This window comes from Dipodomys ordii, unplaced genomic scaffold (assembly GCF_000151885.1).
Source record: "Dipodomys ordii isolate 6190 unplaced genomic scaffold, Dord_2.0 Scaffold11, whole genome shotgun sequence".
In the NCBI taxonomy this organism is placed as follows: domain Eukaryota; kingdom Metazoa; phylum Chordata; class Mammalia; order Rodentia; family Heteromyidae; genus Dipodomys; species Dipodomys ordii.
Window position 1 is genome coordinate 15,661,539 of NW_012267227.1, and position 10,779 is coordinate 15,672,317.

The following is a 10,779-nucleotide window of genomic DNA, read 5'->3' on the forward strand; positions in this document are numbered from 1 at the left end:
TGGTCGGTCGTGGGGCTTGAACTCTGGGCCTGGGCGCTGTCCCTCAGCTCTTCAGCTCAAGGCGAGCGCTCTACCACTTGAGCTACAGCGCCACTTCCTCAACTACTTTTTTTTGTTGTTGTTGGTCTTGGGGCTTGAACTCTGGGCCTGGGCACTATCCCTCAGCTCTTTAGCTCAAGGCTAGCACTCTACCACTTGAGCCACAGCGCCACTTCCGGTTTTCTGGTGGTTAATTTGAGATAAGACTCTAACTGACTTTCCTGCCAGGGCTGGCTTTGAGACTCTGATCCTTAGATCTCAGCCTCCTGAGTAGCTAGGATTACAGGTGTGAGACACCAGCACCCGGCTTGTCAACTACTTTTTTTTTTTTTTAAGTTGAAAATAGTTTGGGCAAGGGTCCCCAGGATATGCTGCTTTCCAGTTGGAGGAAAGGTAGGTTGACTTTGACTTGTCGTTGAGAATCTGTACTTCCTGGATTCTTCTTCATTTGTTTTTGTTCTCTACCTACACAGCCCTCTTTGACTGTATGCACAGCAACCAGGCCTCAGACAGCCCATTTTCCCCACCCCGTACTCTTCATTCACCTCCCCTGCAACTCCGGCAGCGCTCAGAGAAGCCCCCTTGGTGTAAGTAAACCTTTGTAACTATCTAGACAAAGATCAAAACGGATAGAGAGATCGGTAGGTGAGAGACTTGTTGCATAACAGGAAGGAAAATGAGAGTTAAAGGACGAAGACTTGTCAGTGGTAGCTCATGCCGGTAATTCCAGCACTCAGGAGTCAGAAGCAGGAGGAGCATGAGTTCATAGCCAGTTTGGGTTATGTAGCTGTCAGAGAAATGACCACTCCAGGGAAGAAGAGATACCAGTGGTAATGGGAGGTAGGGATACAGGTGAAGCACTAGTGAGGAAAAATCCTTTCTTTATCACCCTGCTTCTAGGGAAAGACTGAAATCAAACATGCCTTTACTTTACTCAGACAGGCCAAAGCAAAGATTCGTATTTCAGCATCACGATCAGCTGTTGTACAAGTTTGCTGCCTTCTGGTACTCTACTTGATTCCCAAGGGTTCAGATTGTCCCACATTTACCTGGTCTTTGCCCCTTTTATTTCTCTCCTGGAGTATGTATGAAAAGGCTTACACTTCTCCCTCTTCTGTTTCTTTCTGACTCTTTGATTTACGTGAATGAGACTACCAACTGAATACAAAGACAAATTGTGTATGTATGTATGTGAATGTGTGTGTGTGCTAATCCTGGGGCTTGAACTCAGGGCATGGGCACTGTCCCCGAGCTTTTTTTGCTCAAGCCCAGGACACTACCACTTGAGCCACAGCACCACTTCCAACCTTTTCTATATATGTGGTACTGAACCCAGGGCTTCATGCATGCTAGGCAAACACTCTACTGCTGAGCCACATTCCCGGCCCCATTTGTTTTTTGGGTTTTTTTTTTTTTTGGTGGTTAATTGGAGATAAAAATCTCATAGACTGTCCTGCCTGGGCTGGCTTCAACAGATCCTCAGATCTGTTTCCTGAGTAGTTAGGATTACAGGCATGAGTCACTTCTGACTCCAAAAGACAAATTTTATAATAGGGAGACAGAGCTTGCAGTTTTTCATTTTCTTTCATTTTTTTTCTCAGCCTTTCATTGGGAAACATTTTCTTTTAGTTGGCCTGTCTATACAAGAAACATTCTCCATGTCTTTTGAATCTGTCAGCCCAAACCATGTTCTTTTCTCTGAAACATGCCTCTTCTTTTCTTGAAGGGGGAAGGAAAGGGAGAGGGAAATGGAGAAGGAAAGAGAGAGAGAGAGAGAAAGAAAGAGAGTGAGAGAGAGAAATTGCAAGTTTAGAACTTGCAACTTTCCTATTTGTCTGTTGTTTTCTAAATTTGTCTTTATTGATACCATAGTACTTTAATATATAGTTAAAATACCATCTATAAATATGACACTTGCACACGGGAAAATAAGGGCATGGTTTGGTAGTATTGTACCAGCTAAGCAAGCAAGAGGTCCTGAGTTCAAATACCCAATGCTGAAAAGAAAAAAGGAGGGAGGGAGGAAGCAGGCTACTTGCCTACTAGAGGTCAAAGAAGAAGAGACAGGGGTTGGAATTATCCTGTGGCATACAGAAGTTGAACTCTGTAAGATCTTTAGTCTTCTTTTATTAGCATATATCAGTTTGTACAAAGGGGAGGGGTTCATTCCGACCTTTCTACACATGCATACAATGTATTCTGTCATTCTTCCTTACTCACCCCTCTCCTCCCATTAAAACAATCTCAACAGGTTGGGTTGTTTTTTTCTTTTTTTATTAGAAATTTTATTTTATTAAAAAAAATGTTTTTGTTTTATTTTTTTGTCTGTTGGGCTGGAACTCAGGGCCTGGGCGCTGTCCCTCAGCTCTTCAGCCTAAGGCTAGCACTCTGCCACTTAAGCCACAGCACCACTTCCAGTTTTCCGCTGGTTTATTGGAGATAAGAGTCTCACAGATTTTTTTGCCTGGCCTGGCTTTGAACCGTGACCCTCAGATCTCAACCTCCTGAGTAGCTAGGATTATGGGCGTGAGCCATGGGCCCCAGCTGTTCCTCAATTTTTATGCTCAAAGCTAGTGCTCTGCCACTTGAGCCACAGCTCCACCTCCTTTCCAGTAATTCTGTCCTCCAGATCTCAGCCACCTGAGCAGCTGGGATTATAAGCATGAGCCACCAACACCTAGCTAAGATGGAATCTTAGCATGGTTTTGATTTGCATATATGGCTAAAGATGTTGAACATTTCAATATTTTTTATTGTTTTGTCTATCTTCCTTCCATCCTTTTTTGTGCTAGTATCAGGACTTGAACTCTAGGTCTTTAACACTTAGCTTTCTTTTTCACTAGCTAGTACTTTACCACTTGAGCCACACCTCTAGTTTAGTATTTTGCTGGTTAATTAGAGATGGAGTCTCTCCCAGACTTTTCTAACCAGGTTTACTCTGTCTGTCTGTCTGTCTTTCTTTCTTTCTGTCTTTCTTTCTCTCTCTCCTTCCTTCCTTCTCTCTTTCTTTCTTTCTCTCTCTCTCTCTTTCTCTCTCTCTTTCTTTCTTTCTGCCAGTCCTGTGGCTTCAACTCAAGGATTGTCCCTGAGCCTCTCTATGCTCAAGGCTAAAGCTCTACCACTTGAGCCACAGTGCCACTTCCAGTTCTTTCTGTTTATGTCATACTAAGGAATTGAACTCAGGGCTTCATGCATGCTAGGCAAGCACTCTACCACTAAGCCACATTCTCAGCCCACTGGCTCATGTTTTGTATATAATATCTGCAGTCCTGAAGCCAGGAGCCGGTGGCTCACGCCTGTAATCCTAGCTACTCAGGAGGCTGAGATCTGAGGATCGAGGTTCAGACCAGCCCAGGCAGGAAAGTCCATGAGACTCTTTTTTTTTTCTTTTTGGTTGGTCGTAGGACTTGAACTCTGGGCTTAGACGCTGTCCCTGCGTGCCGCAGCTCAAGGCGAGCGCTCTACCACTTCAGCTACAGCACCACTTCCAGTTTTCTAGTGGTTTATTGGAGATAAGAGTCTCATGGATTTTCCTGCCCGAGCTGGCTTTGAACTGTGATCCTCAGATCTCAGCCTCCTGAGTAGCTAGGATTACAGGTGTGAGCCACCAGCGCCCGGCAGCGTGAGACTCTTATCTCCAGTAAACCACTCAAAAACTGGAAGTGGTGCTGTGGTGCTGTGACTCAAGTGGTAGAGTGCTCGCCTTGAGCTGAAGAGTGCAGGGACAGCGCTCAAGCCCAGAGTTCAAGCCCCATGACCGATTGAAAAAACAGATATATATGTGTAGTCCTGTAGCACTTTATGTTCTACGATCTAGAGGACCTAAACCTTAGGTTAACCTTGGGGGTGGATTTCTGATATAGCCGGTGAAGCTCAGGAATCATATGTAAAGATTCGTATGAGTATTTTCAATAATTCATGACTTTTACTAGTGCCTCAAAGGGATCAGTAACTTCTCTCCACAGTCCAGTTAAGAACTTTTTTTTGTTTTGTTTTGTTTTTTGTTGGTCGTGGGGCTTGCACTCTGGGCCTGGGCGTTGTCCCTCAGCTCTTCAGCTCAAGGCTAGCGCTCTACCACTTGAGCTACAGCGCCACTTCGGTTTTCTGGTGGTTTATTGGAGATAGGAGTCTCACGGTCTCTCCTGCCCGGGCTGGCTTTGAACTTCAATCTTCAGATCTCAGCCTCCTAAGTAGCTAGGATTACAGGCGTGAGCCACCAGCGCCCGGCTTCCAGTTAAGAACTTCTAACACCAGGCGCCAGTGGCTCATGCCACTAGCATGATACTAATACTCAGGAATCTGGGATCTGAGGTTGTGGCTCAAAGCCAGCCAGGGCAGAAAAGTCCATGAGACTCTTACCTCCAATTGACCACCAGAAAACCGGAAGTGGTGCTTTGGCTCGAGTGGTAGAGTGCTAGCCTTGACCTGAAGAACTGAGGGACAGAGCTGAGGCCCAGAGTTCAAGCCCCACAACTGATGGAAAATAAAAACCAAAACCAAACAAAATATTCTGAGCTGGGGTCTGGGGGCTCACACCTGTATTCCTAGCACTCAGGAGGCCAAGATCTGAGGATTGCAGCTTGAAGCTAGCCAGGACAGGAAACTCCATGAGATTCTTTCTTTTCTTTTTTTTTTTTTTTTGTCAGTTGTGGGACTTAAACTCTGGGCCTGGGCGCTGTCCCTCAGCTCTTCAGCTCAAGGCTAGCGCTCTACCACTTGAGCCACAGCGCCACTTCCATTCCATGACATTCTTTTTTTTTTGTTGTTGGTTGGCCTGGGCACTGTCCCTCAGCTCAAGGCTCAAGGCTAGCACCCTACCACTTGAGCCACAGTGCCACTTCTGGATTTTTCTGCTTACGTGGTGCTAAGGAATCGAACCCAGGGCCTCATGCATGCAAGGCAAGCGCTCTACCACTGAGCCACCTTCCCAGCCCTATTCCATGAGATTCTTATTTCCAGTATCAACCAAAAAACCTAGAAGTGGCGCTGTGGCTCAAAGTGATAGAACAGTAGCCTTGAGCAAAAAAGCTTAGAGACGGTGCCCAGGTCCTGAGTTCAAGCCCCACGACTGACCCCCCCCTCCCCTTATTATTTGGAGATTCCATGACAAGTCTTTTATTTTCAGGTAAACCATTTATTCCCTAGTGTTCTGACTTACCAAGTTTTCCTACATTCTGTTGTTTAGTTATCTCTCAGAATACAAATAAGAGAAATACACAGATTTCTTTAAAGAATGATTCCTAACAAAAGGTTTGTATCCGATTCAATTACAAGTGTTTCAGGGAAATGATGTTGCCCTCATCCTCCCGTCCTCTCATCGCCCTCCCGAGAAGGAACCTGGTAATTTGATTAAAAAAAAAAAAAAAAAAGCCAGGCGCTGGTGGCTCATGTCTGTAATCCTAGCAACTCAGGAGGCTGAGATCTGAGGATCGCAGTTCAAAGCCAGCCCAGACAGAAAAATCCGTGAGACTCTTACCTCCAATAAACCACCGGAAGACAGGAAGTAGCGCTGTGGCTCAAGTGGTAGAGCGCTCTCCTTGAGCTGAAGAGCTTAGGGACAACACCCAAGCCCAGAGTTCAAGCCCCATGACCCGCCCCCACCCCCAGAAGGCTACAATTTTGTCATATAGCCCTGATTATGAAGTGCTAGGCTATCCTGTTCATATACAGGAAAGTAGGAATCAGGAATCATGGTGGGACAGGAGTATATTTGTGTATGGGGAAGGAGGGGGGAGAATAAAGTAGATCACGCTCACTCCTGAATCTTAAGTGAGCCTTAGAGCTAGTCCTCTTCTATACATGAGGCTAGTGTGACAGTTCCTGAGTTGGGCAAATTCAGGAACCTGCCAAACTCAGAACTAATTCACACCCTTTCCCCCCCAAACCAAGAGCAGTACAGACTATCTGTTCTAGCATTTGAAAATTTTGTATAGGCAGAGCCTACTCTTCCAGCTTGTATGACTTGGCCTCCCAACTTTGCTTTACAGATAGCAGCGGCCCTTCCAGCACTGTGTCCAGTGCTGGTCCTTCCTCCCCTACTGCAGTGGATGGCAACTCCCATTTTGGCTTTAGTGATCATACCTCCCTAAACGCACATGCGACTGAAGAAAACCAAGGCTTTGGGCTGCTCCAGGAGGCCCCTGGGAATGGAATGCAAGAGTTTCCCATGGAAAGACAGCAAGACCTTTTGGAACCAACCCAGTCCTCTCAGGAGCTACCCGTAGAAACGAGCCAGCCAAAAGCCCAGAAGGTTGCTGAGGAAATCCGCCAGCCATGCCAGGAGGTCTCTGTGGACGTTAGCATGCTACTCCATGGGTTCCCTGCAGGGGGTGGGGCCCTGGAACATGAAACCCTTGCGGAAGTTAGCAGACCCGCCCAAGAGATCCTTGAAGAGCTCAGCCATCCACAGCAGGCCTTTGCAGTGGAAGTTGGCAGGCTGGCCGAGGAAGCTTCTGCAATCAGTCTGTTATCTCAAGATATCCCTGAGGTTAACGCTCCCCACGAACTCCCTGAAGAGAGTGACCAGCAGGCCCAGGCGGTTCCCGAGGAAGTTAATCAGCAGGCTTGGGTGATCCCCGAAGTAACTGATCAGCTGCCTAAAGAGGATGTTCCCCAAGCTCAGTGTCTGCTTAGTGATCCAAACCCTCAAAGCCAGGCTGGAGCCCATGACCAACACTTACCCCTTCCACCAGCAACATGTAATTAATCATTTTCTCACTACGGATGTCACACTATACCAGTCATTTGAGCCAGCAACCTTTTCTGTTGGCTCACTCACTGGCCAGTGCGAGGCTTTGACTCAACTCACACCAGAGGTGTCTGACGAAACAGTCCTCTTGGCATGAAGCATACCTGTGCTGATGGTGTGCTCAGAGGTCGAGCCAGTCTCATGTTCCAAGTTGCCATTGGCTCTTAGCCATTAAACTTGAATAGGGTTTCCTTGGAGTGGTACTGGCCTGCCATTTCCTAACCTACTCTGAGCATCACAGAAATCCTAGATTGTTAAAGGAAATGCCACTTAACTGCTGACGACACCATTGGGGGTGGACAGCAAAGGCTTAAGAAGAAGGCTTCAAGGTCTTTACCTTTCTGAGAGACATGTATACAATTTCTCGAGGCCCCTTTTGGATGACCTGTGCATTCAGAGGGCTCTTGTCTTTACTAGCACTCCTCAGGTAGGTCCAAGATGGCCATCAGAAACATCTAGAAAACAGAGATCCCTTCCCAAGCAAACACCACTCTTGCCCACTCATCTTCAGACTGGACTTATGAGTATTTCCATGTCATGTCCAAGTGCCCCTCTGCCCTAGTCCTGGTCTTCTGGAAAGTTGCTCTAGGGATGAATGGGTATTGGAGTCTGTTGCAACTTCAGAGTAACTACTTATAACTCTCTGGGGTCGATGTGTGTGAAGTTGGGCCACCTGTTATTGTGGGGCAGACTGGCTTAGAAGATGCTGGAGAAAAGAGAATCAGGTTCTGTTTTAAGCAGTTAGCAGAGATGAATATTGTACAGACATGAACAAAGATTTAATATATATATACATACATATATATATATATATATATTTCTGTAGTTTGCCAGGGACAGACTGGCCAAAGACCAAACACTCCAGAGTCCCCAAGAAATATGTCCTTTTATCATGTGTCTTTAGGACCAGATGTGATTTATGAAGCTTTTCCCAAAGACGTAGGGATGGGAGTAAGGGTAGGTAGGAGGGTTGATGCAGTCAGTCATTGGAATCTGGGGCCGGAACGTTATGAGTGCTCAATAAACATGAAATAATGAGAATGACGGTGGTGATGGTGTCCTTGTGAATTTAAGAATGACCATAAATGTGAGCCAGTTGTGTCTGTGACTGACTATAGCTGAGCAGGAATGGGTTATAAAACTATAGATACATGGCATCCTAGAAGGTACCTCCTATGGCACAGCACCATCTGATATGGTGTTTCTAGTACCAATTATCTCTAGCTGTCTTAGGGCCTGTCTACTCTTTACCTCTTTAGCGTCCCCCTCCCCCTGTCCAGAGTATCATATCCTTTTCTTTAAATTTTTTTGTTGGTCATGGGGCTTGAACTCTGGGCCTGGGCGCTGTCCCTCAGCTCTTCGGCTCAAGGTGAGCGCTCTACCACTTGAGCTACAGCGCCACTTCCGGTTTTCTGGTGGTTTATTGGAGATAGGAGGAGTCTCACGGTCTTTCCTGCCCAGGCTGGCTTTGAACTTCAATCCTCAGGTCTCAGCCTCCTGAGTAGCTAGGATGACAGGCGTGAGCCACCGGCGCCCGGCTCATATCCTTTTTATTAGTCCTTAGCTCTTGACTCCTGGAATGCAGGTCCCTGTCCCAGGAGGGTTCTCTTTCCTCAACCAAATGAACATTCCCACTCTAGGTTCCCAGTCATACTGCCTGCCTGCCGTCTCTCTCCTTTCTCGTATTATCCACCCTGGCTATGTTGTCTGAAACCACTGCTAGTAGCGAAAAGGAGTCTTCCAAGATGACAATGCTGGTTGAAGCAGAGAGGTGGGAGGCAGGGCCCAGCAACTAAGCAATGTGTGGAGTCCAAAAATGCCAACAGTACGACACCATCTGCAATGGATTTGATTTATTGTTAGACTCGGAGGCGGCTCTGTTACAGCAGCTGGGAGCGATAGCAGGGAAGTGTGGGGCGGAGCAGAGCACGGCAGCGCGGGAAGGGTGGGAGCTAGGAGGAACACAGGTGGGCTGTTTGGTTTCCCAGTCAGCTTGGCAGAGAAGGAAAACCCTGAGGTCTTATCAGCGTCTGGGTCTCAGTCCAGCAGTGGTGTGGCGGGGCTGCTTGCTGGCTTGCTTGGGGCGAGGGCCTCTCCTGGAGTGGTGTTTTCAGCACGTTTTGCCCTTTGCTCTGTAGGAGTTAAGCTGTAGCTCAACTTCATCTCCCTTTTCTCTTCCTCCCTCTCATTTTTCCCCAAGTCCTCTGGCCTGGCCTCTTTATCTCCCAGATGGTCTGTCCAGGAGTTTGGGTTTGCAGGAGACAGCTTTCCCATTTCAGCTGCAAGATGGCAGAGGGGGATGTTTGGGGGAGTCACACAAGGCTGAGGTGTCAAAATGTTGGGATGTCAGGCAGTGGCTTATTTAACCCATTACACACCAGGCCTCAGCAGATGACTACATGCAGAGAAGCCAAGCAGGGGATGAAAAGGGATCAAGTTAACTGGAATGGGGTGGGTGAAAACTCCAGCAGGCCAGGGAACTGGAAAGAGCTCTGGGATTTGGGGCTGGGGTTGTCCTTGCCCTTTGGTGCTGCCCAGTTGGCCTGGTCTGGGCGCCGCTCGGGGATATGAATGGTATGAAGCAGGGTCTGGGAGATCGAACTCCTTTCTCCTCTCACCAGTCTGTTGGTCTAAAGAGCTTCAAGTTTTGGATCGAGACATTCAGATACCGAGGGAAGCAACAGGACAGCATAGCAGCGGTGTACCCCCGGGGTCCCTAGCGGAACCTAGACCCTGGGGATGGGAGATGGAGGAAAGGGTGCAGCTCTGGGCACCTACCTGACAGTATCCTATAACTTACTGACATTCCTTCCCAGGATGCTAAATAAATAGAGATTAAAGGGATTTGGGGGGGGGGATATGGCCTCCCTCCACGAAGAAGGAGGTGGCTTTCTCAGACACACCCTCATTTCTCATCCAGTACCAGCATTTGGCAGTGCCGGGAGAGGGTATCACTGCAGGGTTCTCAGGCATCAGATGACCTCCTATCTGAGTTTTATACCCTCTCCCTTATCCCTGTGACCTTTGGTTTTCAGACCCTTCGGGGAACAGATGGGAGAGAGGAACACCACCTCCCATTTAGCCCAGCCCAAATCCCCATAACACCTCACCCACCCCACCCCACACCCCCCTCCCCAACCTCTCTTCTCCCTCAACCCCAGAGGACTTCAGCAGTAGCCATTCTCTAAAGGAGCTGGGGGAGCGGATCCTTGGGGGAAGGGAAGTGGGTTCTTTCAGAACTCAATCTTGCAGGCTGGGAAGGACTCGTCCTGCATGACCACAGTGCTGCTGCTAGCCAGGACCAGGACGTTGAGTTGCTGCTGCTGCTCATGAGTCTGCTGGTACCATTCACGAGTCACCTCTGTGTCATGAGTGGGGATCAGAGTCACCTACGGAGGGAGACAAGACAGGCCTAGGTGAGAACATGTAGAAAAGGTAAGCAGGGCACAGGAACAGCAGACCCCGCTGACCCCCAGAAAAGGAGCCCCGGCTTTTCATAGTTATGTAAGCTGTGTCCCACTACTGGCTCTCAGAGAGCTTGGACACAAACCCTTCCTTCCTTGGCATCTCTTGCTACTCACCTGAAGATTCTCCCCCCACTGGGCTTTGCCCTCCAACAGGGCATCCAGCACAGCCCGGCTTGGCTGGCCATTGGCAGGGTCATTCCCACTGACCACGTAGTAGGATGCGCGCACTCGGCGGAAGAAGTCAAGGTCAGCGGTCTTGCCGCTGCAGTGATTGGGGATGTAGGCGAGATCCACGTAGACAGGGGGGCCTGAGCCACCCTTGGACCCCAAGGTCACTGTGGAGACCAACCAGGATGCATTGTAAAGGAAGAGAATGCTACTGGCGACGCCCCCCACCCCCACCCCTCCACACACACACCCCCATTCCCCATCCCATTGCTAGTCTTTTTTTTTTTTTTTTTTTTGTCGGTTGTGGGGTTTGAACTCTGGGCCTGGGCGCTGTCCCTCAGCTCTTCAGCTCAAGGC

General features: G+C 48.3%; 2 protein-coding genes across 11 annotated transcripts in view; one reads left to right on the forward strand and one right to left on the reverse strand.

Annotated features, from left to right (window-relative positions):
- Window positions 1–7,822, forward strand: part of Ppip5k1 (diphosphoinositol pentakisphosphate kinase 1) — a 37,608-nt gene extending 29,786 nt beyond the window's left edge. For all 10 annotated transcript variants that reach the window (XM_013010182.1, XM_013010183.1, XM_013010181.1 and 7 more), the window contains 2 exons: window positions 513–626; window positions 6,027–7,822. In XM_013010182.1, the coding sequence (XP_012865636.1) occupies window positions 513–626; window positions 6,027–6,745 (833 nt within the window). In that variant the 3' untranslated portion in view covers window positions 6,746–7,822. The remainder of the gene's footprint in view (window positions 1–512; window positions 627–6,026) is intronic.
- A 2,137-nt stretch (window positions 7,823–9,959) lies between these two features.
- Window positions 9,960–10,779, reverse strand: part of Map1a (microtubule-associated protein 1A) — a 21,620-nt gene continuing 20,800 nt past the window's right edge. Inside the window, exons 6-7 of the mRNA XM_013009982.1 lie at window positions 10,369–10,589; window positions 9,960–10,176 (exon numbers count right to left, since the gene is read on the reverse strand). Of these exons, the coding sequence (XP_012865436.1) occupies window positions 10,021–10,176; window positions 10,369–10,589 (377 nt within the window). The 3' untranslated portion in view covers window positions 9,960–10,020. The remainder of the gene's footprint in view (window positions 10,177–10,368; window positions 10,590–10,779) is intronic.